Source organism: Nipponia nippon, unplaced genomic scaffold (genome assembly GCF_047370975.1).
Source record: "Nipponia nippon isolate SJK-2023a ecotype South Korea unplaced genomic scaffold, ASM4737097v1 scaffold_4, whole genome shotgun sequence".
In the NCBI taxonomy this organism is placed as follows: domain Eukaryota; kingdom Metazoa; phylum Chordata; class Aves; order Pelecaniformes; family Threskiornithidae; genus Nipponia; species Nipponia nippon.
In genome coordinates, this window is record NW_028262358.1 from 35,270,053 (window position 1) to 35,291,027 (window position 20,975).

The window sequence follows — 20,975 nt, forward strand, 5'->3', positions numbered from 1 at the left end:
TAAGGGGCTTCTCTTCAGGAGGAATGTGTGGGCAGCTTCTTGGAGGTATTTGAGGTAGTGGTCCGTCAGTAGCAGTGGAAGTGAAGGGGGGCTGGAGAGCCAGCTTCTTAATAGTATTCGCAGCTCAGCTATGATTTGAACCTGCTGAAATGAAGGAGTTAAATAAGTTATTGGTCTCAGACAAATTGGTTTCTTCTGCATGAAATGAAGGGTACCCTACCAAACTGCTTATCCCAGCTGGGTGGTGGTCTCTGCAACCTGACATTTCAGGCTGGAGAGACTGGGGGTGCTGTAATTGTCTGCCTTTGAGCAGAATTAGTGCTCAGCAGGATCCCCGAGTGCTGGTGCAGAGACCTGTCCTGGACGATAAAAGCCAAGTCCTGCAGTATGGCCCTGTCATTTGTTTCCAGGCGGTGTATTAGAAAGAGGCTTTTGGAACCGTCTTAGGTTTGAGCTTGTGAACACAGAAGCCTTTCCAGCCAAGCAGAAGTGGGTGGCCTTGTGGATAAAGTGTGGACCATGACTCTGGAAATTGGGGTTTAATTTCAGGTTCTGAGAGACAGTGAAATATTTCGGGGAAGTTGCTTTGTCTTCCTTATCTCTATTTCCTATTTGTAAAATGAGGAGATGCTTCCTTTACCTGTTTTCTGTGACCTATAAACTGTCTGTCTGTGAACCACTGCACATAAAGCAGCAGGGCCTTGATCTCTGCTCTAAACTTATTAATATCATAGTTCAGCAGTAGCTTGTGTCCCAACAGAGATGAATACAAACCTGAAGGGATGGGCTATTAGAGGAGCTGCACAGCTGTCAGCTTTGCTTCTGACTGGGTTCTGATAGCTCCAGTAAGTTTTGCTTTGAAGAAATGAGAGGGCTATAACAACCTTAGTGGGAACACCTCTGCTCCGGGTGCAACCCACCTGAACTTGGCTGATCTCTGAGGGGAGGTTCTGCCCCAGGGTTGCTGCACCTCTTCCCATTTGGCTGCACGTTGATCTGGCCAAGCACTTCCTTCAGTGCCGTCAGGCTAGCTGGGGCCTGCCCAGCACGGTCTGAAGGTGCACTGTGCTCTCTCATTAATATAGCTGAAGCTTATTCTTTCCCGCAGGTCTCCCTCAGCCTCTGCTGGAACTTTATGACTCTCCTGTTTACAAAACGGTCCTAGAAAGGATGCAGGGCTTCTTTTGTACTCTCTACGACAACTGGTAAGAGCACCAGATATCCCCCACATAATCCAGCATCGCACCGCTGGAGCAGTAGGCTATTGCTGGGTGCTGACTTCTAGAGTTAGACTTTCCATGTGAGCTGTATCCTATAATATGCGAGTATGAGTTGCAGTGGTGAACTACACTCAGTGGTTGTAACCTACCACATACACATTGAACACAATCGCTAGAAAAAGTACCTCAAAATATGAATCTGCTTTTAGCTCTTCTGCAGTTAGGTGGTCGGATCGGAGCACTTATCTGATACCCTGACCTAGTTTGTCTCTGCCACTTTTAATTGTGTGTTAGGGTACATCAGCACTTGAAAGTGCATTTTAGTGCTTAAATGCTTAATTCATTGTCCCTCTGCAGGTATCCCAGAAAAAAAGAGAGACCATGCAAAAATTCCTCTGTAGTATTTGTTTAAGAACATGGCAACTTATCTAAACTCAAGATGATAGTACTTGCAGGCCAGAGGCATGGTACCTGTTAACTAGCAGAGTTGCAACTAACTTGTTTTTTGTTGAAGCTTCCACATCCTGGGAAATGCAGGCCCTTCCATGCAACAGGATTTCTACACCGTTGAGGGTCTCGCCACCCAGCTCCTCAGCTCAGCTTTCATCAACCTCAACAACATTCCTGATTACAGGCTGCGTCCCATGCTCCGTATCCTTCCATCACTGTCTCAGGCCAGCTAGGGAGGCTTTGAGCATGTCAGTCGAAAACCTGGTGGCTTCCTAGTATTGTTTTCAGTATGGCCAAGCCAAAGAAGGGTGATTGAGGAGGTAAACAGAGATGCACGTGGTGTGGATGAGGTGTGAGCCTAGGAGGGCATGAGCAGAAAGAGCAGTGCATGGGGTCAGAGAGAATAAATGCAAAGGATTTGTGGTGTTCTGGAGGCACCACGAGAGGTGGGTGGAGCCTTCTGGGGGGCAAGGGGGCTTGAATAGTGTAGGGGCTTGGCAGCCTGATGTCTGACTAGGCTTTGTGCTTGTGTGGGAGACCATCTGGGGTTCCCAGTCCACTTTCCAAGGCTGGACATTCAGTCTCACAGCTAGGAAATGGGCGCTAAGCACCCTCAGCTTTCTCGGCTGAACTGTCGGGGGAAGAGGCTGAATACCTCATGCTCTTGCTGTGGAGATGCCACTTGTTGATTCAGGGCTGTGAGAAGATGGGCTTCGAGGTGTCTCTCACCTGGCCTCCCGGTGGAATGGGCTGGTTTGGAGGGTGTGCTGCAGTCTCCCTAGCAGCTGGCCATATGCGCTGGGTCTCTTCCTTAACTAGTCTGTGCAGGTGTGTTTGTGAAGCCCTTGGTACTCTCCTGCCCTTCAGAATACTATGAAACCCTTGTCTGCCCCATGCTGGGACCGCTCTTTACCTATCTGCACGTGGTAAGAAAACAGCTTGTTTGATGCCTGTTCCTTGGCAGCCCAGACTCCTTGTAGCGGCTGGAACAACGTGTGAGAACATCTGTCTCTCCAAGGCTGGCAGAGACAAGGGAAGAGCCTCGATGCCTAATGATTTTGATGCTGTTTAGGGGGGGCTTTTGAGGTGCATTGAACCCTGGCTGTTGCACAGCATCCCTTGCTGTGAATTCAAACCTGTGGATATCAGCTCCTCAGCCTTCAGCCCTGAGAATTTTTGTGGTGTTTTTTTGGCTTGTGTCCCCTGATTTTCCTGACAGCTCACTCAGATTCCTACAGCCAGCACAGCCACAGCATCTTCAGCATAGTTGGTAGCAGTTCTTGTCCCACTCAAAATGGGGCTTGGCATGAGAGTTGTGTTTAAAGCTCTTGTGCTTCTATCAGCAGCCGTCACTTGGGCCGCTTTGCATTGTGTCCAGCATGGCTCTAGGCAGGTACTGAATCTTCCCTTTTGTCTTGAACAGAGGTTGTCTCAGAAATGGCAAGTGATCAATCAGCGAAGCATGCTCTGGTAAGCTTTCACCCCTTGATGTGAGTACTGAAAGGGGGAAATGGGAAGTGGGATGGAGCTTTGGCCCTTTGCCCCCGGAACAGCCCTGGCAGCAGAGGGCTGGAAGATACTGTGTGTGCCCTGGTGGTGACGCACTCCCTGTGCTTGGGCAGAGGGGATACTTTAAGACATTGACTCCCTTCACACTAAAACCTGTTCTTCTCAGTGAGGATGATGCTGCAGATGACAACCCTGAGTCTCAGGAGATGCTTGAGGAACAGCTGGTCAGGCTGCTGACCCGAGAAGTCATGGATCTCATCAGTAAGTGAAATCAAGCTAGGTCTGCTGGGATATTTGGGAAGTTTGTCCTGGGGAGGACAGTAGCCGTTTCCAATGTGCAGTAAAACTTAATTATAATGGCTAGTAGTATTTAACATAGAATTTAACATATTTAACCTAGCTTAGAAGCTAGGTGCGAGACAGTTAACCCTGCCAAAATCTTAGCTAAAACATAGTAAGAGATCAATTTAAAACCTTCAGAAGAGAACTTCCTTTCTTTCTTTTAGGGCTCCATGGTTTTGGCACTGTCCCTGTAGGAGTCCAGTCCTTTGGAATCTGGGTTCTCCCTTTCTGTGCCCTGGAGCCCAATGCGGGACATTGGTTTGTGGACAACCTGAGCGCAGACCAGTTTTCTTGCTGGCAATTGCCAGGTCTCTAGCCAGACAGAAGGGAAGAGTCCCTCCCCCCAGGCAATGTCCTTTGTGTTCCCTTTCTCCAACATTGTGTTTTTGCCAGCATGGCTTTGAGCAGAGAGCCTGGGAAAATTGACTCCGCATACAGATTACAGGTCCTCAACCTTGTCTCGTTTCTTGATCTGCCTTGTTGCCTGAGGATGCTCCTCTTCTCAGGTTACAGGCTTCAAACAGTTTTGCATGTTCCTGGTTCTCAGTAGTCTGAAGCAGCCACTGTGCAGCAGGTTACACTGTGGGAGGATGCTGTGGGTGGGGTGTTTCAGCCTTCCAGGTCGTGCAGTATTTGCCGTTTATACTGGGCTTTCAGATTCTTCAGATACTGTGTAAGAGCTGGGGGAGCCTGAAGCAGCTGTGAGCCTGTCAGAGTCTGTAGGATAATCTCTGCATGTTCTGAAGTAGCATCTTCCCTTTTCCGCTCCTCTGACCTGCAACTGTTTTTGCAGCTGTTTGCTGTGTTTCTAAGAAAGGTGTTGAGCATAACACTACTGCTGCTGTAGACGGAGACGGTGAGTAAATGCCCACCTTTGCCTTTCCTCCCCTTGGTGTGTGCAAGCACTTTTCCCATTTCTTCATGCATTTCTTGAGGGAGAGGCTGGCCCGTTGCTTGAAGTTCTGTGTGAGGGGTATAGGTTTGGTAAGAAGCCTTCAGCTCTGTCCTGCCCAGTGTGTCTGGGGGCCACAGAAAAACCCGGTCCAGCCTAGGAACAAATGCACTGTAGGGTTCACAGGTAGCACGTTGGAGTAGCTGATTCTTAAGGTACCAAGAAGAGGGCTGAGGAGAAGAAGGGAATGTGCACGGTCTTCCCAAGAGTTGGAGGTAGCTAGCTGGGTGCCCTTCCTGCCCCACAAAGGGTGGGTGCTTTCTGCTTGGAGAGAGATGTCCTGGCAAGCTGTGCCAACACACTGATTCTGTGTGCTGTCCTCCGGTTCCCACCGTAGTTCTCACTGCGTCTCCCTCAGTCCTCGGGAGGCCATGTTCACAGTGCTGCCTTTTCTCTGCTCTGCAGATGATGAGGCAATGGCCACGGAGGTGACTCCCCCTGCCAGCGCAGAGCTCACTGAGCTTGGCAAGTGTCTGATGAAGCAGGAGGTAAGAGCGCATGCTCTGACTTCCACCATCCTTTCTCTGTACTCTCATGCTTGCCTGTGGTGCAGCCAGATGCTGCTACAGAGATCTAGGCTGCTGGAGCATTCCCCAGCGTGAGAACCTTCTCTTGGGAACATACATGTTTTTTAAGGGCCTTGTTAATGGTTGCAGAAGCTGCAAAGCAAACGGGGGTTGGGATCCAGTATAACATGCAGCGACAGAGTTTCGGCCCTTCTGTGGACGAGGCCCTGGGCATTCAGCCCCCAGGGTGCTCCCTGGCTCTGCCTCCCCTGGGCTCCAGCCTTCACGAGGAAGAACTGCGCCCAGCAGCTCTTTTTTTCTGTAAAATCTGCCAGAGCTGGCACAGGAGCCAAAGTGTTAACACAACTCACTGTGCAGAGCACCTTCATCCCAATACCTCTGCACTACTCCTCTCCTGTGGATGCCTCAGAAGCTCTTGCAGAAGCTTTTGTAGTGACTTGAGAGTAGCAGCTGATGGGAGTCCATGGGTGCTCCAGGGCCTTCCCAGGGGGAGATGAAGGGAGCAGCTTTGCTTGACGTTGGTTCCTCATGGCTATGATGGTGCACGCTGGGTGCCTCTGAGCACCTTCAGCTGGAGCAGCAGCAGCACAGAGGATTCTCAGAAGATAGCCCCAAGGAGCTCCTGCAGAGTCCCTCGATTGCATCTTGGCTTCCTTCAGGTTTGAACCCTGGAGGTGGGAAATTGTTCCTCTGACTGGTTTCCGTCTCTGACTCCTTTTCAGGATGTTTGCACTGCGTTGCTGATCACTGCCTACACATCCCTCTCCTGGAAGGACACCTTGTCCTGCCAAAGAACCACAACACAGCTTTGCTGGCCACTGCTCAAACAGGTACCTCTGGGAGGAAGAAGGGATTCATTCTGGCAGGGTTGGGAGAGGAAGCTCTGAATGTATCGAGAAGCATGGCTGCTTCACCCCTGGGCACCTTCTCCCTCAGGAAGACCAAGCTGCTGCAGAAAGGCAGTCATATATCAGTGTCCTGCTTCTGTGCTGACAGTGCCTCTTCCCCAGGTGCTTCCAGGAAACCTCCTGCCCGATGCTGTGTCCTGGTTTTTCACAAGTGTGCTGAAGGGCTTACAGACACACGGGCAGCACGACGGCTGCATGGCAGCTCTTGTCCACCTGGCTTTCCAGATCTACGAGGCCTTGGTGAGAAACTGCTCTTTGTCCCAATGCCAGGTTGGCTGGGGAGTGGTGGAAAACTAATCCCATGCCCGCTTGGGTAGGCATGGAGGAGCTCATAGCCCTTCAAGGAGGGCAGGGCTCCTCCTCTAGCAGAGCTGTGTTAACCGTACTTCTCCCTGCAGCGCCCTCGCTACACTGAGCTGAAGGCAGTGATGGAGCAGGTCCCAGACATCCAGAGGGACTCTTTGGAGCAGTTTGATTCAAAGCTTCTCAACCCAACACTGCAGAAGGTGGCAGACAAGCGCCGGAAGGATCATTTCAAGCGCCTCATCACAGGTTGCATTGGGGTAGGTGATACCCTGGAGGAAAATGAACCTGTTTCGTTTCACGCCTGTACCCTGCAGAAGTGTCGGGGCAGCCAGTCTACCTGCCTCTTCCCAGCCGCTCCCCTTCCCAGCCAGGAAGCTGTTGCAGCACATTCTCCGTGTTTGTTCTGTCTCTCTTCAACCTGGAGGTAGGGTGGGGATGGCAGCACAGACCAAGGAGCCCCACCAGCAATGACTTCTCACTGAGAGGTGGGGGGGACTGTGCACAAGGGTGCCTGGGCAAACAGGGTGTTAAAATGTTTGAACAAAGCTGCTAGGTGGGTGCTGGGCTTTTCTGAGGATGGTGCTGTTGGAGTCTGGTACGCTGAGTTAAAAGCTGGGGAGCGGGTGCACTGGTGGTTACCTCAGCGCCCTGGCGCTTGGGAAGGACCAGGCCTGAGATTCCCCAAAGTGCAAGCAGGGGGTCTGGGCCTAGGGATTGCTCAGAATCTGGGGCCTGCCCCTGATCTGCAAGCAGGCTGCCCCCGAGTTGAGTGGGGCTATGAAGGCAGTAATGACTGATGCCTGCCTGTCTGTCCTCTGCAGAAGCCCCTCGGGGAGCAGTTCCGCAAGGAGGTTCATATCCGGAACCTCCCATCTCTCTTCAAGAAGGTGAAGCCATCACTGGAGACGGATGTGCTGGACAATGAGGATGGAGAGGGCCTCACTGCACTCTTTGAGCCCTGAGCCTGGGATGCTGCAACCATCTCCTCCCCTACCTTCTATTTTGTCTCTCCTCATAGTAAGCACATTAGATTCTCCTTGTCATCGCCTCCACAAGCGTTTGAATAAAGCCCCTTATGGGTCCTGTCCCATTCTCCTCCCTACCCTGGGGTGGGGCCTGCGGTGGCATTCGAACCAGTCTATTAAGCTTTCCCCGATTCCTTCCCCTCCCCTCCATTGGATGAGCATCTTTAGGCCTCTGCTTCTCTGCAAGGTGGGAGCTGAGCCCATAGACTCCATTAGGTAAAGCCTGGTCATCCTGTAGCCTTGGGTCACTCTTGCTCCACTTCTTCATCCCTTGGGGTTTAGGATTAGTGCAAAAGGCAGAGTAGTGCGCCCTGTGAAAAGGGGCTACCCTCATCTTCCTCTGGGTGCCGGTAGCCAGGCTTTGTAGGGAACACATCAGACACTCCTGTCACGCCTATCAGCACTCGTCCCTAGCGGACTGGTATTCTGATTAATCCGTTTCCCTCCGGGATGCTGAGCCTTGGGCTGAGGGCTGCATGCCAGGAAGCCTAGCAGTGCTCTAGAAACTCCCTCCAGGTCAGCCTTTCTAAGGTGTAGCTGCTCTCGGAGGAGGCAGACACTGCAATACACATATATACATATATGTGTATGTATATGATCATACAGCTTGTTCTACCCAGAGCCAAATGGAAGGCTTTTACTTTGTGCCAGCCTTTCTTGGACATCTCTCAGGGGGAGCAGGACAGATTTTTTTTTATTATTATTTTTTTCTTTTTACCATGCCCTGTAGACTAGAACATGGCCAGTGCAGGGTACACAAAGTCTGGACCAATATCTGAAGCACCTGCAAACCAAAAGGGATCTCTTCACCCTGTTGCTGTGGAGGTGACAGTAGCCCATGTTTTTACCCAGTCTGGTACTTCTTGGAGAATTGCATGGTGGGGCAGGAGGGGTGGGGTTTATGCTGCAGTTTACAGGGCGGGGGGAGCCAAGTCAGAAACTGGGTTTTAGATGAGGTGGGACTCTATCAAACCACTCCAGTCTGCAAAGCTGGTTCTTCTTACATGACAAATGGTTCACTCAATCTATCCTAGTGTTCGCGCAGGAGCTGGGAGGGTCTGCCCAGAGCTAGCTGGCAGTTCGGCCATCTGGGAGACAGAACAAGTAATGAACTGTGGCGGGTGGAAAAGGTGGTGTCTCCACTTGGACAGACTGGACGAAAAAGCTGAGGTTGGTAGGGGTGGGAGCGCAGAAAGGAAGAGCCAGGCCATGGGAATCCACTCACCCTCCTGCCCCTGCTGTTCCACCAGCACCCTCCACTTTCCTCCTGGCCTCAAACTTTTTTAACCTCTGAGCTAACATGGCTCCTGGCTCTAGCAACAGCTGGGTGTATTTATTGTGTTGTGATATTTTTAACATTCTGTGACTTCATGCTAGACACAAGGGGGTTTTTTTAAATGGTTTTTAGAACCTTTTTTGTAGGAATGTTTAAATCCGAAGCTGTCTCTGAACTGGTTGTGTTACACCTCTGAATGTCAGTAAAGCTATTCCAGTTTCATACATGTGGTGTCATGGTTTCATTTTTATTTTAGCTGTTTCAGTAAGATCCGAGGCCTGTGCTCTGCCCAGACTGCCTTCCTAAGGATTGTTCAGCACTCCTTAGTCCAGCTACCAAAAAAGGAGCACTTTTGCTGGTAGCCAAGATGCATGATCAGGGAGGGGACGAACCATTCCAGACTACATAATTAAATTAGAAGGCAAGGGGAAAAGTGCATTTTAAAGTATAAATACTTTGTCACTCACGGCTGGTTTATATTAATTCCACAACAGCCGCTAGATCCCAGTTTGCAACTTGAAGGGTCCACATTGCCGAAGCGAAACCCTTTAGTGTGGCTATTCCAGGGTACGTCCCACGAGCAACACGGGAAATACATGAAGCAATAGCACAGAAAGGTGCATATGCTACTAAAGCAGCCTCCAGGCCCAACCCTAGCTGCTGCTGGGGGGAGCAATGTCTTGTGATAGCACTGTAGTTTAGCCATAAGCCTCTCCACTGACCTTTTCAGTAACACAGGAAGGTGATGTAGCTATTGCCTTTGGTCTGTCCCCTCACCTGATGGAGGTTGCATGAAAGGTCTCTCTTACAACAAAAGCAGAAGCCCTCAAAGAGGTGGGCTTGAGCAATGTCAATGTAAGTTTTTGTTAGAAAACCTTCTTCCCAAAGCCCCAGTGGTAATCCAGCTCAGCATGGAAGCTGCTTCAGCTTGTTTAAACTGAAAGGATCCAGCTAGAAATTACTGTTTTTCAAATGGGATTAACAGCTAAACGATGGTTACAGTATAAGTAACTATAGCCCAGTGAAACAGGTAGAGAAAAAGGATGATTTGCTACACTACATTCTAGCATTGTAGCGAGGATGGACTTAAGCAACTGGGACACACCAGTACTCCCAGCCATTCTCTGAAGTTCTGGTTCCTTCATCAGCTTGTCAAGAGACTTCCACAAGCCAAGACCTACCCGGTGCTGACTAACACACAGTACTGCTCACCACTGAGGCTAATTTGCAAGTTCTCCCAGGCTTCCCTGGGTGGAGACGGACCTTTGACTGTCACTTGCCCTCCACCATCCAGTTCTGCTTCAAGGTCAGCCCAAAGTATGTTCAGTCACTGAAAGGGAGAACAGAGTGGTCAAATCCAGCACCTGGGAAGAAATGCCTTACCTTGAGCTATTTAAGAAGGGACAGTCAGTCCTTACAGAGCATGTTTTTAAACCCCACCTTTGCACAGAGAAGCCCAGTACTGTATCACAGAATCATAGAATGGTTTGGGCTGGAAGGGACTGTCAAAGACCACCTAGTCCCATCCCCCACTGTGGGCAGGGCCACCTTTCACTAGGTCAGGTTGCTCAAAGCCCCACCCAACCTGACCTTCAACACTTCCCGGGATGGGGCACCCACAACTTCTCTGGGCAACCTGTTCCAGCATCTCACCACCACCCTCATCGTAAAAAGTGGCTTATGTCCAACCTAAGTCTACCCTCTTTCAGCTAAAAACCGTTGGCCCTTGTCTTGGCACAACAGGCCCTGGGAAAAAGTCTCTGTCCGTGCCCTCTTTATATATTGAATGGCCGCAATAAGGTCTCCCCAGAGCCTTCTCTTCTCCAGGCTGAACAAACCCAACTCTCTCAGCCTGTCTTCATAGGAGAGGTGTCCCAGCCCTCTTGACAGTACAGCCTTTTATCTACCACATGAACTACCCTGGAGCTAGTCTGAGACACCTGCAGAACAGTCCTGCACCGATACTGACTTGTAAAATCTCACTGACCTGCTGCAAAGTGCTTTACTACACTGCCGTATCAGTCTGCTTCACATACTGCGTGCAATCTAAAATAATTGCTATTACTCATCTTTAGACCCGCTGCCACTTTCTTCTCTGTGTATTACGGTCTCACAATTGTGAACAGCACAGGAGGAGACAGCTGTAAAGAAAAGCCTTTATTTTAGTGCATCTCCTCACTGAGGCTCATTACCAACAGAAAACAAATTCAAAGAGATGGTCCTAGGACTCTTAACAAGCCCATCTCAAACCTCTTGCCTACAGAAGAGGAATCACCCCTGTAGGCAGGTGCAGGAAGCCCAGAACAGCAGTGCAGGGCTATGCTTCCCAGCCACAGCCTGGTCACTCCATAGGCACAGAGTCCAGCTCATTCAGGAAGCGCTGACACTTTCCCATCAGGATCTTGATGGCTTCACTCACCAGCACATCTGGAGGCAAGATACCCGTCGACTCCACTGAAACTGCACAGAGACAGAAGTCAGCACAGCCACAATGCAGCTTCAGCCTACACCTGGCTCCAGCATTTCTGTCCCTCGTCTTCCCTTACACCGCACGTCTGACAAGCCAGACCTCCACAGCCAGAGGAGAAGATGTTACATTGCCGGCAGGAAGCACAAACACATTCAATCCCAAAGCAACACCAAACCACAACCTCAGTAGTTACCAACTGGGCTACGAATGTATGAAGGCTGATGACGTGGGGGGGAAGGGGGAGGCAGAGACCCAGTTATACGCGATGGCCAGTCTGCTTGTTTACACAAACCACAGCAGGGCTCTCTGTTCTGTGGAAAATGAGGCACTTACAGATGTAATGGTTTCGCACTCTTGCCAGGCGCACAAGGTTTTTCAGACCCTCATGACGGAAAACTTCTCTGCTGAATGTGTCCAACCGTGCGTTGGCTACTCTTGCCACCTTCTTTCCTAAAGGGGAAAAGATGAAATGAGATGGGCACCTGTAGCAGATGGGCGCCTTGTGGTCATGGCAGGTGCTTACCCCTCAAACATGCACTCCCCCGTCAGCAAAGGCAGCAAAGCCACAAATACAAAGAATCAGCACATCCCCAGCGTGAAACTCCAACCTGACAGAACTGGTCTTCTTGAACAGTTCCAACCCAAACGCCGAGCTTGTATGTACCCCTGGGCAGGACACAAGAAGTCTTCTCCACACTCAGCTGCTGTAAAGAGCAAGCTCACTATCCAGTCCTACAGACAACTGACCAGTACCGGAAGCTGCGGTCAGCAGCCGCAGGGCTCTGCAGACAGGCACCCAATGCCTTAGCATTTCAGGGAGATCCCCCTTCATCACCCAACACCTCCCCATGTGACAGCCACTCATCCATAAAACCAGGCTCAGAATAGCATGAACGTTTCTGATCGGCAAGACAACATCACAACGTGGGCTTGGCTCTAGTCTCTGATCAGTCTCTGCTAAGACTCGTAAGGAAAAAGGCACTTTAGAGCAGCAAAAAAGTACCCTTGATGTTCTGGATCTCAATGACTCCAGGGGAAAAGCACTTCTGCAACATCTCGGCTGCCTCATCCTCAATGGGCTGCAGGAGAGTAATGTCAGGAAGCAGTCGATAACTAGCCGTGGCCACGGGAGAAAACTTGGCATGATCTTTACCTGCATGAAGAGTTAAGAGGATGAGGGCAGGCCTCAGGGAACCAGAGCACAAGGATGCCAGGGCCTAAAGTTCCAGGAGGAAAGCCAGTTCTCCACCCTTCCCCTTCACACAGCTGTGCCCTAGTCCGAGCACTCGCACTCCTCCTCCCGCTGCCCCAGGACCCACCACTCACTCACCTATACCCTTGACGCAGTGCATAAGCACATCTATTTCCTGGCCAGGTCGCAACAACGCAATGAGGATGTCATCGTGAACAGGTCGGAAGTCAGCATCTGGAAAGAGGTCTGTCTGATTCCCCAAGGGCACCCACGTCATATGTTTACTGTACACTGCGAAGAGAAGCCACAAGCATCAGCCAGCTGCTGTCTCAAAACAGGTTGCTGACCTGTACAGGACTGGAGATGGCAAAAAGTAAGTTCAGCAGAATGAGGGAATCGGCTCTCTCTGCTCACAGGGCTGAAAGAACAGACCAAATCCTGCCTCCCAAGATGAAAAAGGAAAAAAAAAAAAACCACAGCACCTCTTTTTAGGTGAGATCTCACCTTTGTGATTGAAATATAGTTCATTAGGATCAGATGATTCCTTGGCTGCCTGAGGGTTTCGGCTGCATTTTATTTTCAGCTGGAACTGCAGAGTATCGATTTCTGTGCCTTCTTCATCTCCTGGGAAGGGGAGAACAGTGTGAGCCTCTATGGAATCACACTTCTGCTCAGTTTACGTGACCCTGATTTCCTGCTTTGGGGAAAACCTTCAATATTTCCATTTGATCCAAGACTCTCACCTTGGTTTCTATATTCGAAGAGTCGAGGGTCAGCTCGGATAGGGATGAGGCCCAAGCGATGAGCCAGAATTTCATCCTGCACAATGGACGTGTTGTTGTACACAAAGACTTTCTCTACAGCCATCGTTGGCACCTCAGGGAGACGAGAGATCGAGTCATCATGACAGTTGAACTACACGGCAACAGAACATCCAGCTAGTGTCCCTTCTCTCCCATACATAATTGCCCTGTAGGCTCTTTGCAGTGCCAAACCAGGCTACCCAATATACCCTTACACCCAATATATCCCCTTCCCCGTTTATTTTTTTTTTTTATAAACAAATGATCACAAGAGGCGATGGGCAGACTGATCCGCAGACATTACAAACAGCACCTTTAAGAGCAACAAGCGCTATCGCTCGTGCTGCTAAGGCCCTAGCTCTCCCTGGGCTCCTGGCAGGTGCGCAGAACGAATTCGCGCTTCTGTTCCGCGCCCAGAAGCTGTCTGCAAGGGCTGACGTGCGGCAGGACCCTCCGCCCCGCTCCCCGCCGCTCAAGTCCCCCCGCTCCGAGGCCGGCACCCCCGGGCCTTCCCCGCGGCTCCCCGCACGGTCCCCGCCCGCCGGCGGCGGTACCTCGGCCAGCAGGATGCGGCGGAAGGCGTTGGCGATGGCGGCGTCGATGCCCACCATGTCGAACTCCAGCGCGCCCTCCTCCTCGCGGATGATGTCCACGCGGAACGCCTGCACGGGCCACGCGCCGCGGGTCACGCCGGGCGCCGCGTGCGGGACCCGACCCCCCCACCAACCGCCCCAACAACGGCCGCCGGCCCTCACCCACCTCCTCGAAGCGCCGCTGGTCCCAGGCGTCCTCGTAGCCGGGGTAGTTGCCGGGGAAGTCGGTGGTGTGGACCTGCGAGGAGGCGGACAGGCGGGGCCGTCAGGGGGGCCGGGGCCGCCAAGGGGGAGGCCCGGGCTCCCCCCGCTCCGCTGCGCCCAGCCCCACTCACGTTGCGGACGCCGAACTCGCCCAGCACCACGCGGTCCCGCATCTCGTCGGTGCCCCGTTTGGCCGCCATGGCCGCCGCCGCCGCCAGCGGGGGGGCGTGGGGGGCGGTGCTCCCCGCCACGTGACGCGCCTCCGCCCGCCCACGCGTGGCCTCGCCGCGGCCCGGGAGCGCGGCGCTCCCCTGTCGCCGGCCGTCCCGCGGTCCCTGCAGCAGCGCATTCCCGCCTCTCGCTCCGCCACCCCCCCCGCTGTCCCCCTTTGCCGTCTCGCCGTTCCCCTGCCCCGCTGCGCCCTTCCCCGCCCTGCGCCACACACAAGATGGCGGCGGCGCCGACCCGCCCTCTCAAGCGCGTGGGGGGGGCCTTCCGCCTCTGTCTCTGTCGTCACATCTGGGTGCTCCGCCGCTGGCCAGCGGCAGCAGCCAGCGCGGCGCGGGCCGGGCACCATGGCGGCGCCGGGGGCGGCGGCGGGCGGCGGCAGGAGCGGCGCCGCTGAGTGGGGCGGCTTCGAGGACAACATGCAGGTGGGGCCGGGCCGGGGGTGGCGGTGGTGCTGCTGCGGGGCCGAGCCGAGCGGGCGCTGACGCTGTCTCGCCCCGGCGCAGGGTGGCGGCTCAGCCGTCATCGACATGGAGAACATGGACGACACGTCGGGCTCCAGCTTCGAGGACATGGGGGAGATGCACCAGCGCATGAAGGAGGAGGAGGAGGAGGAGGCGGAGGGCGAGGCGGGGGCCGCCGAGGAGGAGGACGGGGAGTTCCTGGGCATGAAGGGGCTGCGGGGGCAGCTGGGCCGGCAGGTGGCTGACCAGGTGAGCGCGGCCCCGGGCCGCCCCCAGCCCCGGGGGGCCCCGCCTGCCCGCCCGCCCGGCCGCTGCCCGCTCCCTTCTCTCCGCAGATGTGGCAGGTGGGGAAGAGGCAAGCCTCCAGGGCCTTCAGCCTCTACGCCAACATCGACATCCTCCGGCCCTACTTCGACGTGGAGCCCGTCCAAGTGCGCGCCAGGTGGGCAGGGCCCGGCCCGGCCACCTCCACCGGGGGGCATGGGGGAACGGGGCGGGGAGCCGGCGGCTTCTTGCCGGCGAGGGGCTGGCTGTCCCCCCAAAGCGAGCAAGCTGGGTGGGCTGGCAGCAAGGCTCGGATACGGGGAAACACGCTATGCTTTGTCCCGGTGTCCTCAGTGAGGTCCCCCAGGTGGGCTGGCAGCCCTGTCACCCAGCACGGCTGCTCAGGGCAGAAAAAAAGGGCTTTGGGGCATCTTCAGCCTTTTGCTGCTCAGGTGCGTTATGTGGCCTCTGCTGGGTTTGCAACACAGCTGTGTCCAAAAAGGCAGAGTTTTGTGAGGCTGGATGAAGAAAGGTGCCTTGCCTTCCTGCTGTTCTGTCCATGATCTCTTATCCCATAGTGGATCCCTAAACGTTTTTGTTGAATCCCCCCCACCAAAGTTAAGTAAGGTTTTTCTGACAGTAAGGTGTTTCTCCTTTAATTACCTTACGTGACCCTTTAGAAGGAATCTCTGTCCCCCGAGGCCTGTGACCAGAGCAGAATGCACTGGTAATGGGTGTGTGGGATCTTTTACTTTTGAAGCATTTTGTTAACCATCCTGTTGTCCTCCCTGCTCCTGATGTCATTCCCTGCTTGGCTGTGATGCAGACTGCTGGAGTCCATGATTCCCGTGAAGATGATTAATTTCCCACAGGTGAGTTCCCTTTTGCTGATTCAGACTCCATGGCCAAGTGAATGTCCCACAGACAGCTTGTAAAACTAAAGGAGTCCATGTTATTAAGGACCTGAGTTTGTTAGGTTTTCATCTCTCTGAAAATATTGTTAAGCCCTTTCCTGTGGTTGTTCCAAACCCCGATCTATTACCTTTAGTGCTGGTACAGTTCTTGACTTCACACCTCCCAGGCTCCTCATCACACAACCTATTCTGCCTGGCTCCTATCAGCAATGGCCTTGCTGTTACTTCTCAGGGGGACAGGTGATAAACTTCACCCAAGGCACTTCTCGCGTCACTTGGGGTGGGGAGCCTGGTATTCAGGAGCATTAACCAAACCTTCCCTGATCTGTCTCATTCTGCAGAAGATTGCAGGCGAGCTTTATGGACCCCTCATGCTGGTTTTCACACTGGTGGCCATCCTTTTGCATGGGATGAAGACCTCGGACACCATTATTGTACGTCGAGTCTCAGTGATAAGTTGTGGTTTGACCGGGCCCTGGATTGCTATAACGACACTAGAAAGGGAGAGGAAACCTCTTTGACGACTGAGCAGCATCTTGCTGAAAAGCAGATTGATTTGAGGAAGAGCCTGTTGGTTTGGGGATGGGAGGAAGGACGCATGAGAAAGTCTTGATGCTCTGCTGCTAGGAGAGCTGGGGTGTCGGTCACATGGCACCCTGGGTGCTGCTGGTCAGCTCTTTGATAATGCCTAGAAAGGCTCTGGGAACTCTCTGTGGTGGGATTTGGCTGCTGGCAGGTCACTTAGAATCATAGAATATATCTCGAGTTGGGAGGGACCCATAAGGATCATCGAGTCCAACTCCCCGCTCCTCGCAGGGCTACCTAAAACTAAACCGTACGACTAAGAGTGTCGTCCAGGCGCTCCTCCTCGCTTCTTTGAGTCCTCCTCATCCTGACGCTGTCTCCACAGAGGGAAGGCACACTGATGGGCACGGCCATCGGCACCTGCTTCGGTTACTGGTTGGGCGTCTCCTCTTTCATCTATTTCCTGGCATATCTCTGCAATGCCCAAATCACAATGGTGCAGATGCTGTCGCTGTTGGTACGTACAGATGGGGATGCCCCAAGGTGCGGGTTGGCTGCCTGGTGTTCCAGCAAGAGGGTGGCCTGTGAGCTCCTTCCAGAGAATGGGAAAAGTCCTTGTAAATCAGCGATCCCAAGTGACTGCACTGGGACAACCTGGAATTCCAGGATGCTCTTCTGACCTGCCCCATTCCAGGCACAGCCATAGTACAAAGAGGCAGGTCCTTCGTGCAGGTCTCCTGCTTTGCACTTCCTAATCTGCGAGCCTGGTGGTAAAAAAACCAGGAGATTCCAATTTCTCTGTAATCAGAGGCTCTTTCCTCCGTTTCCCAAGTTGTTGCAATCTCTGACATCCCTGTGAATCCTTCAGGCAGATTATCGGGGTGTGATCTGCTGTTAAAATTGTTGTGCTGATTGACTCTCTGGCATCGAATGAGTGGTTTGTGAAGGTTTGCCTTGGTGAAGCATTGCAGGAATAGGCTGTTCATGCTCTTGATCAACGGCCCTATGTGTGGGACTGGCGCTTGTAACATGGACATTTTTGTTTTGTCAGGGCTATGGCCTTTTTGGGCACTGCATCACTCTCTTTGTCACGTATAATATCCACTTCCACTCCCTCTTCTATGTCTTCTGGTTGGTTGTTGGTGGACTCTCTACACTACGAATGGTAAGGGACAGGCAGCCTGGGGCCTTCCTTTTCTGGGGACAAAAAAGGGAGGGAAGTGTTGCTTGCTTTCTGTTCCTTGGGCCAGGCAGTTCATTTCACAGCCAGTCAGGCTGCTGTGAAGAACAGCCTGACGCTCCTGGGTGATTTGGCCACTGGTGTACGGAGGTGACACTGGGCTTAATATCCTCACACATTCTAACAGCCACGGGAGGTTTGCTCTCCCTGCTGCTGTGGAGAGCCATGCCTCAGCATCCTGAACTCTTGACAAGACTGGGCAAGGTTCACCTACGTGAAACAAAGTCAGATTACTCTGAATGCAAACTGCAAAAAAGGCTCTGAGCAGTGTTTCCACTGGCTCTTGCTGCTTGGAACATCCTCCTGTGTGCTCCTGACTGCAAGGCCAGAGGCTCGGGTAGCGGCTACCTTGTCTCTAATCTCCACCTCTCTCCTAGGTTGCTGTGTTGGTGTCGCGCACCGTGGGGCATACCCAGCGGCTCATCCTGTGCGGGACCCTTGCTGCTCTGCACATGCTTTTCCTCCTTTATCTGCACTTTGCTTATCACAAGGTGGTAGAAGGTAAGCAAGGGAGATAGGAAGACTTATCCTGTTGGATCTGGGGGAAGAGGAGCTGCTTTTTGTTCTCTCTGAGAGAAAGGATGGACAGTTTGGATCTGACCTGAGGGCATCTGTGGCAGTTTGCAACCCAAGAGTGACCAGCACTGGCTTTATTAGAGGAAGCTGTAGATGTGGGGTAGTCTCTGGGCACTGAGTTTTAGTACTTATACTACTTTTAAGACCTACGTTGTGAAGCAGGACGCTTCTTCTTTCCCCACAAGTGAAGCGTTACAGCACCGACTGTTCTTGCATGCAGATGTCCAGTCCCTTCCTGAATCTTGCTGAAGTCAGGTTGCTTTTCTCTGATCAGGAAATGTGTCATAAGCCTTTTTCCTTCTTTGTGTAACACCTTTTTTTATCTTGTGTTGTACAGCACTGATAGCAGAAGCTGCATCTTCCCCAGTCAGTGCTGGTTACCAGGCTAGAAGTATTCAGGTCCCCCTTTAAAAAAAATAAAAAAATAAATGTAACCCCTTTTTGAGTTTAGGCAGCCAGATCTGTTCATGGTATTGCAGCTAAATCTGCATAATTCGGGGTTACAGCAGAGCATTACAAGTCCTTTTAGATGTAAATACTGTTCTTTCCGGATCCATTCTTATGGTGAAGGTTCTGAGCCCTCATCTGCAGCTTTTCAGCAGATGAAATGAAGTTGCTTGGAGTATATTTTATCCTTCAAGGATCTCCAAGGCTGATTATCAGTCTTGAGAAGGTTATTGACAGGAACTGGAGGACACTTGCATTGGTATGTGTGTTTCCTGCCAAGCAGGGGCTATGTTCACATTGCAGTGACAAAAATTCCACGTTGTACCCCCAGCTGCAACTCCTGATGTGAGTCTGCAACTCCTGATGTGAGTCTGCAAGTGTATCTCGGGGTGAAAGCAAAGAATTGGTCTAAGAGCAGGGTCTGTGCTGGGATGAGGTGGGGGGAGGATTTTATCAAGCTGCCTCAGCAGAGCAGTATCCCTGGCAATGTCTGCATTCGGGTCAAATGGCAGGGGACTGGATCTGGTACCCTCGAAGTGAAAGGATCTACATTCCTCTTGGTAACACGCAGTTTCCCTGCCCCAGGGACAAGCTCTGATCTGTACCCTGTGGTCTCTGGATGGAGGTGTTTACTGCTGTTCATTTTTTGGGGCTAGATGTCTCCTCCTATCGCCTCCAAGTGCTTTACGTGTCTTGGGCCCTGCCACTATCAGCCACTACCTGGCCAGAAGGAAATGCAAGAAGAAACGTGCCATCTGCATCTGAACTGACTCTTGCTACTCTCCCCTTTTTTTTTTTCTGTTCCCTGCAGGTATCCTGGACACACTGGAAGGACCCAACATGCCGCCCTTTCAGAGAGTTGCCAGAGACATTCCAGTTGTTTCCAATGCTGTACTGAACACAACAGCCAAAGCCGTTGCATTGACCCTGTAGTTTCACAGACTTGGACTTGCTTCCTTCACTACTTTTCGGGGCTGCATAGGGCCATAATAACCTGCTGCCTCTTAGAAAATGGACAGAACAGCAGGAAGAAGACTTGGTTTTGTTTTCCTGGACCTGTCCTTTGGGTTGCACTTTTGGGCAGCCAAGTGGACTGCACCTCAGTGACTCAGAACTATGCTCTTCCCCCACCCAGCTCTGGGCTGTCTTGAGTAGAGTGGTTCTGTTGCCTGCATGTTTAGCTGGGATTTCCCAGCGCAGTTGTCCCTTACCCCTCTTTCCGCTTGCTGATGTAACCCCAGGGCTATCTGCCCTGCTCCTGTCCTGAAGAGGGAAGAATTAAATTGATGTTGGTGCTGACTGATGTCTTACATTTGAGCCTCCTGGTGTAATGGAAGAGTGGTGTTGCGTCTCTACACCTTTATCTGTCCCCTCCTAGACTAAAAGCAGGATTTTTTGCAATTTTCTGCTGTCCTAATTCAAATGTTCTCTGATACGTGGCCTGTTTTGGGCACTTTTTCCGTAGCCCAAAAGGCACAGCAGCTTTAGTTTCTCTGAAGATTTTCAGGAACAGCACAAAGTTTAACCACATTCTCTTCCATGTCATGTTCCAGATCGATCTCGCTCTTTTCACTTGTTCCAAGCTGCTATCTCACCTCACCGTCCCTTCTCCTGTGTGTGTCAGAAACTATCTGTCCCCGTGCTTCCACAGCACCTATTGTTCTTATCACCCTTCTGCCCGTGTTGCTCTGTGGGGCAGCAGTTCTGACTGCAGGGGCAGCATGTTTGTGCCTGGTCTTCTGTGGATATTTCTATTGAAGAGGCCAGTTCACCTCAGCTCACGCTCACGCAGCTTGCTCTCCCGTCTGCCAGCCGTGGGACTGTCACCCCGTTGCTCTGAGCAGGAGCGGCATCCTGCTCCCGCAGACAGAGTCTGCTGTGTACTCTCTGGCTTTTCAAGCTGAGTCTAGGCCTTGTTTCTGAAGGACTCCTGGAGCCTTGAGAGTCTCCGGCAAACTTTTCTCCAGCGTTCCCGTTAAACAAGGGGAGAAATGGGGGGGTGTACAGTCGTAATATAGTTGGCACATTTATCTCCAGCCTACTGACGCAGGAAAGCGTCAGTAAGGATGGGGAAGGGGAAGCAGAGCAGCCCAGCCTAGGCTTACTTGCACTGCAGTAACTCACAATTGCGTAGTTCAGATGTAGTCTTCCCTCACTACTCAGACTTGTACTGGTCCAAGAATAGAAAGTTGTTAGCTGCTAGCTGGCTTACACCTTCTCTCTCTTCTCCCTGGAGCTCTGGATGACTGGAGGAGAGAAGCCACTCCTCAGAGAAGTTCATCCTTATGCTCGGGCTGGAAAAAAACCCAAGATATTTCCCTGTCTTGGTGTACCCGCAAGTTAGCTGTGCACAAGGCAGACAGCATGTCAGAACTGCACTCTTCGGCCCCTTGCTTATATTGGTGGGAGAGAATGCAGCTGTAGTGGCATTTGAACTAGTGCCAAGGTGCGATGAAAGAGAGAAAGATAGCGCCAGCTACTGTCGCCAGGCTGGTCATCTGCTACAGTTAAAACAAAAATCTCATTGGGTAGGACTTGCG

At 52.3% G+C, this 20,975-nt stretch overlaps 3 protein-coding genes and 1 long non-coding RNA gene across 12 annotated transcripts in view; 2 read left to right on the top strand and 2 right to left on the bottom strand.

Annotated features, from left to right (window-relative positions):
• XPO5 (exportin 5) overlaps positions 1-8,739 on the top strand; it is a 30,671-nt gene extending 21,932 nt beyond the window's left edge. For 4 of the 8 annotated variants that reach the window (XM_087775843.1, XM_087775844.1, XM_087775846.1 and 1 more), the window contains 11 exons: positions 1,109-1,205; positions 1,735-1,871; positions 2,499-2,596; positions 3,094-3,140; positions 3,346-3,440; positions 4,315-4,377; positions 4,879-4,961; positions 5,723-5,830; positions 6,011-6,148; positions 6,307-6,471; positions 7,036-8,739. In XM_087775843.1, coding sequence (XP_087631969.1) covers positions 1,109-1,205; positions 1,735-1,871; positions 2,499-2,596; positions 3,094-3,140; positions 3,346-3,440; positions 4,315-4,377; positions 4,879-4,961; positions 5,723-5,830; positions 6,011-6,148; positions 6,307-6,471; positions 7,036-7,176 — 1,172 coding nt within the window. In that variant the 3' untranslated portion in view covers positions 7,177-8,739. Of the gene's footprint in view, positions 1-1,108; positions 1,206-1,734; positions 1,872-2,498; positions 2,597-3,093; positions 3,141-3,345; positions 3,441-3,685; positions 4,147-4,178; positions 4,268-4,314; positions 4,378-4,878; positions 4,962-5,722; positions 5,831-6,010; positions 6,149-6,306; positions 6,472-7,035 lie in introns of those variants that run through there. The other 4 variants (XR_015708454.1, XM_087775847.1, XM_087775849.1 and 1 more) reach the window with 4 other exon arrangements.
• LOC148053256 (uncharacterized) lies at positions 6-10,653 on the bottom strand. The gene is made up of 3 exons (XR_015708457.1): positions 10,503-10,653; positions 9,728-9,845; positions 6-141 (listed from the first exon to the last, which is right to left on the bottom strand). It is a non-coding gene; the product is annotated as an uncharacterized LOC148053256 (long non-coding RNA).
• A 4-nt stretch (positions 10,654-10,657) lies between these two features.
• POLR1C (RNA polymerase I and III subunit C) lies at positions 10,658-14,115 on the bottom strand. Of its 2 annotated transcripts, XM_087775855.1 has the most exons (9): positions 13,909-14,115; positions 13,740-13,811; positions 13,535-13,642; positions 12,921-13,053; positions 12,682-12,801; positions 12,316-12,468; positions 11,989-12,138; positions 11,319-11,435; positions 10,658-10,975 (listed from the first exon to the last, which is right to left on the bottom strand). In XM_087775855.1, the coding sequence occupies exons 1-9, from the start codon at positions 13,975-13,977 to the stop codon at positions 10,857-10,859; spliced, it is 1,041 nt and encodes a 346-aa protein (XP_087631981.1). In that variant the 5' UTR covers positions 13,978-14,115; the 3' UTR covers positions 10,658-10,856. The 2 variants fall into 2 exon arrangements, with proteins under 2 accessions (XP_087631981.1, XP_087631982.1); XM_087775856.1 differs by lacking the exon at positions 13,535-13,642.
• Positions 14,116-14,180: 65 nt separating this feature from the next.
• YIPF3 (Yip1 domain family member 3) lies at positions 14,181-19,747 on the top strand. Its single transcript, XM_087775858.1, has 9 exons — positions 14,181-14,430; positions 14,512-14,718; positions 14,805-14,911; positions 15,560-15,605; positions 15,989-16,081; positions 16,558-16,689; positions 17,224-17,337; positions 17,790-17,913; positions 19,247-19,747. Exons 1-9 carry the CDS (start codon positions 14,353-14,355, stop codon positions 19,366-19,368), a joined length of 1,023 nt encoding a protein of 340 aa, XP_087631984.1. The 5' UTR covers positions 14,181-14,352; the 3' UTR covers positions 19,369-19,747.
• Positions 19,748-20,975: the final 1,228 nt, after the last annotated feature.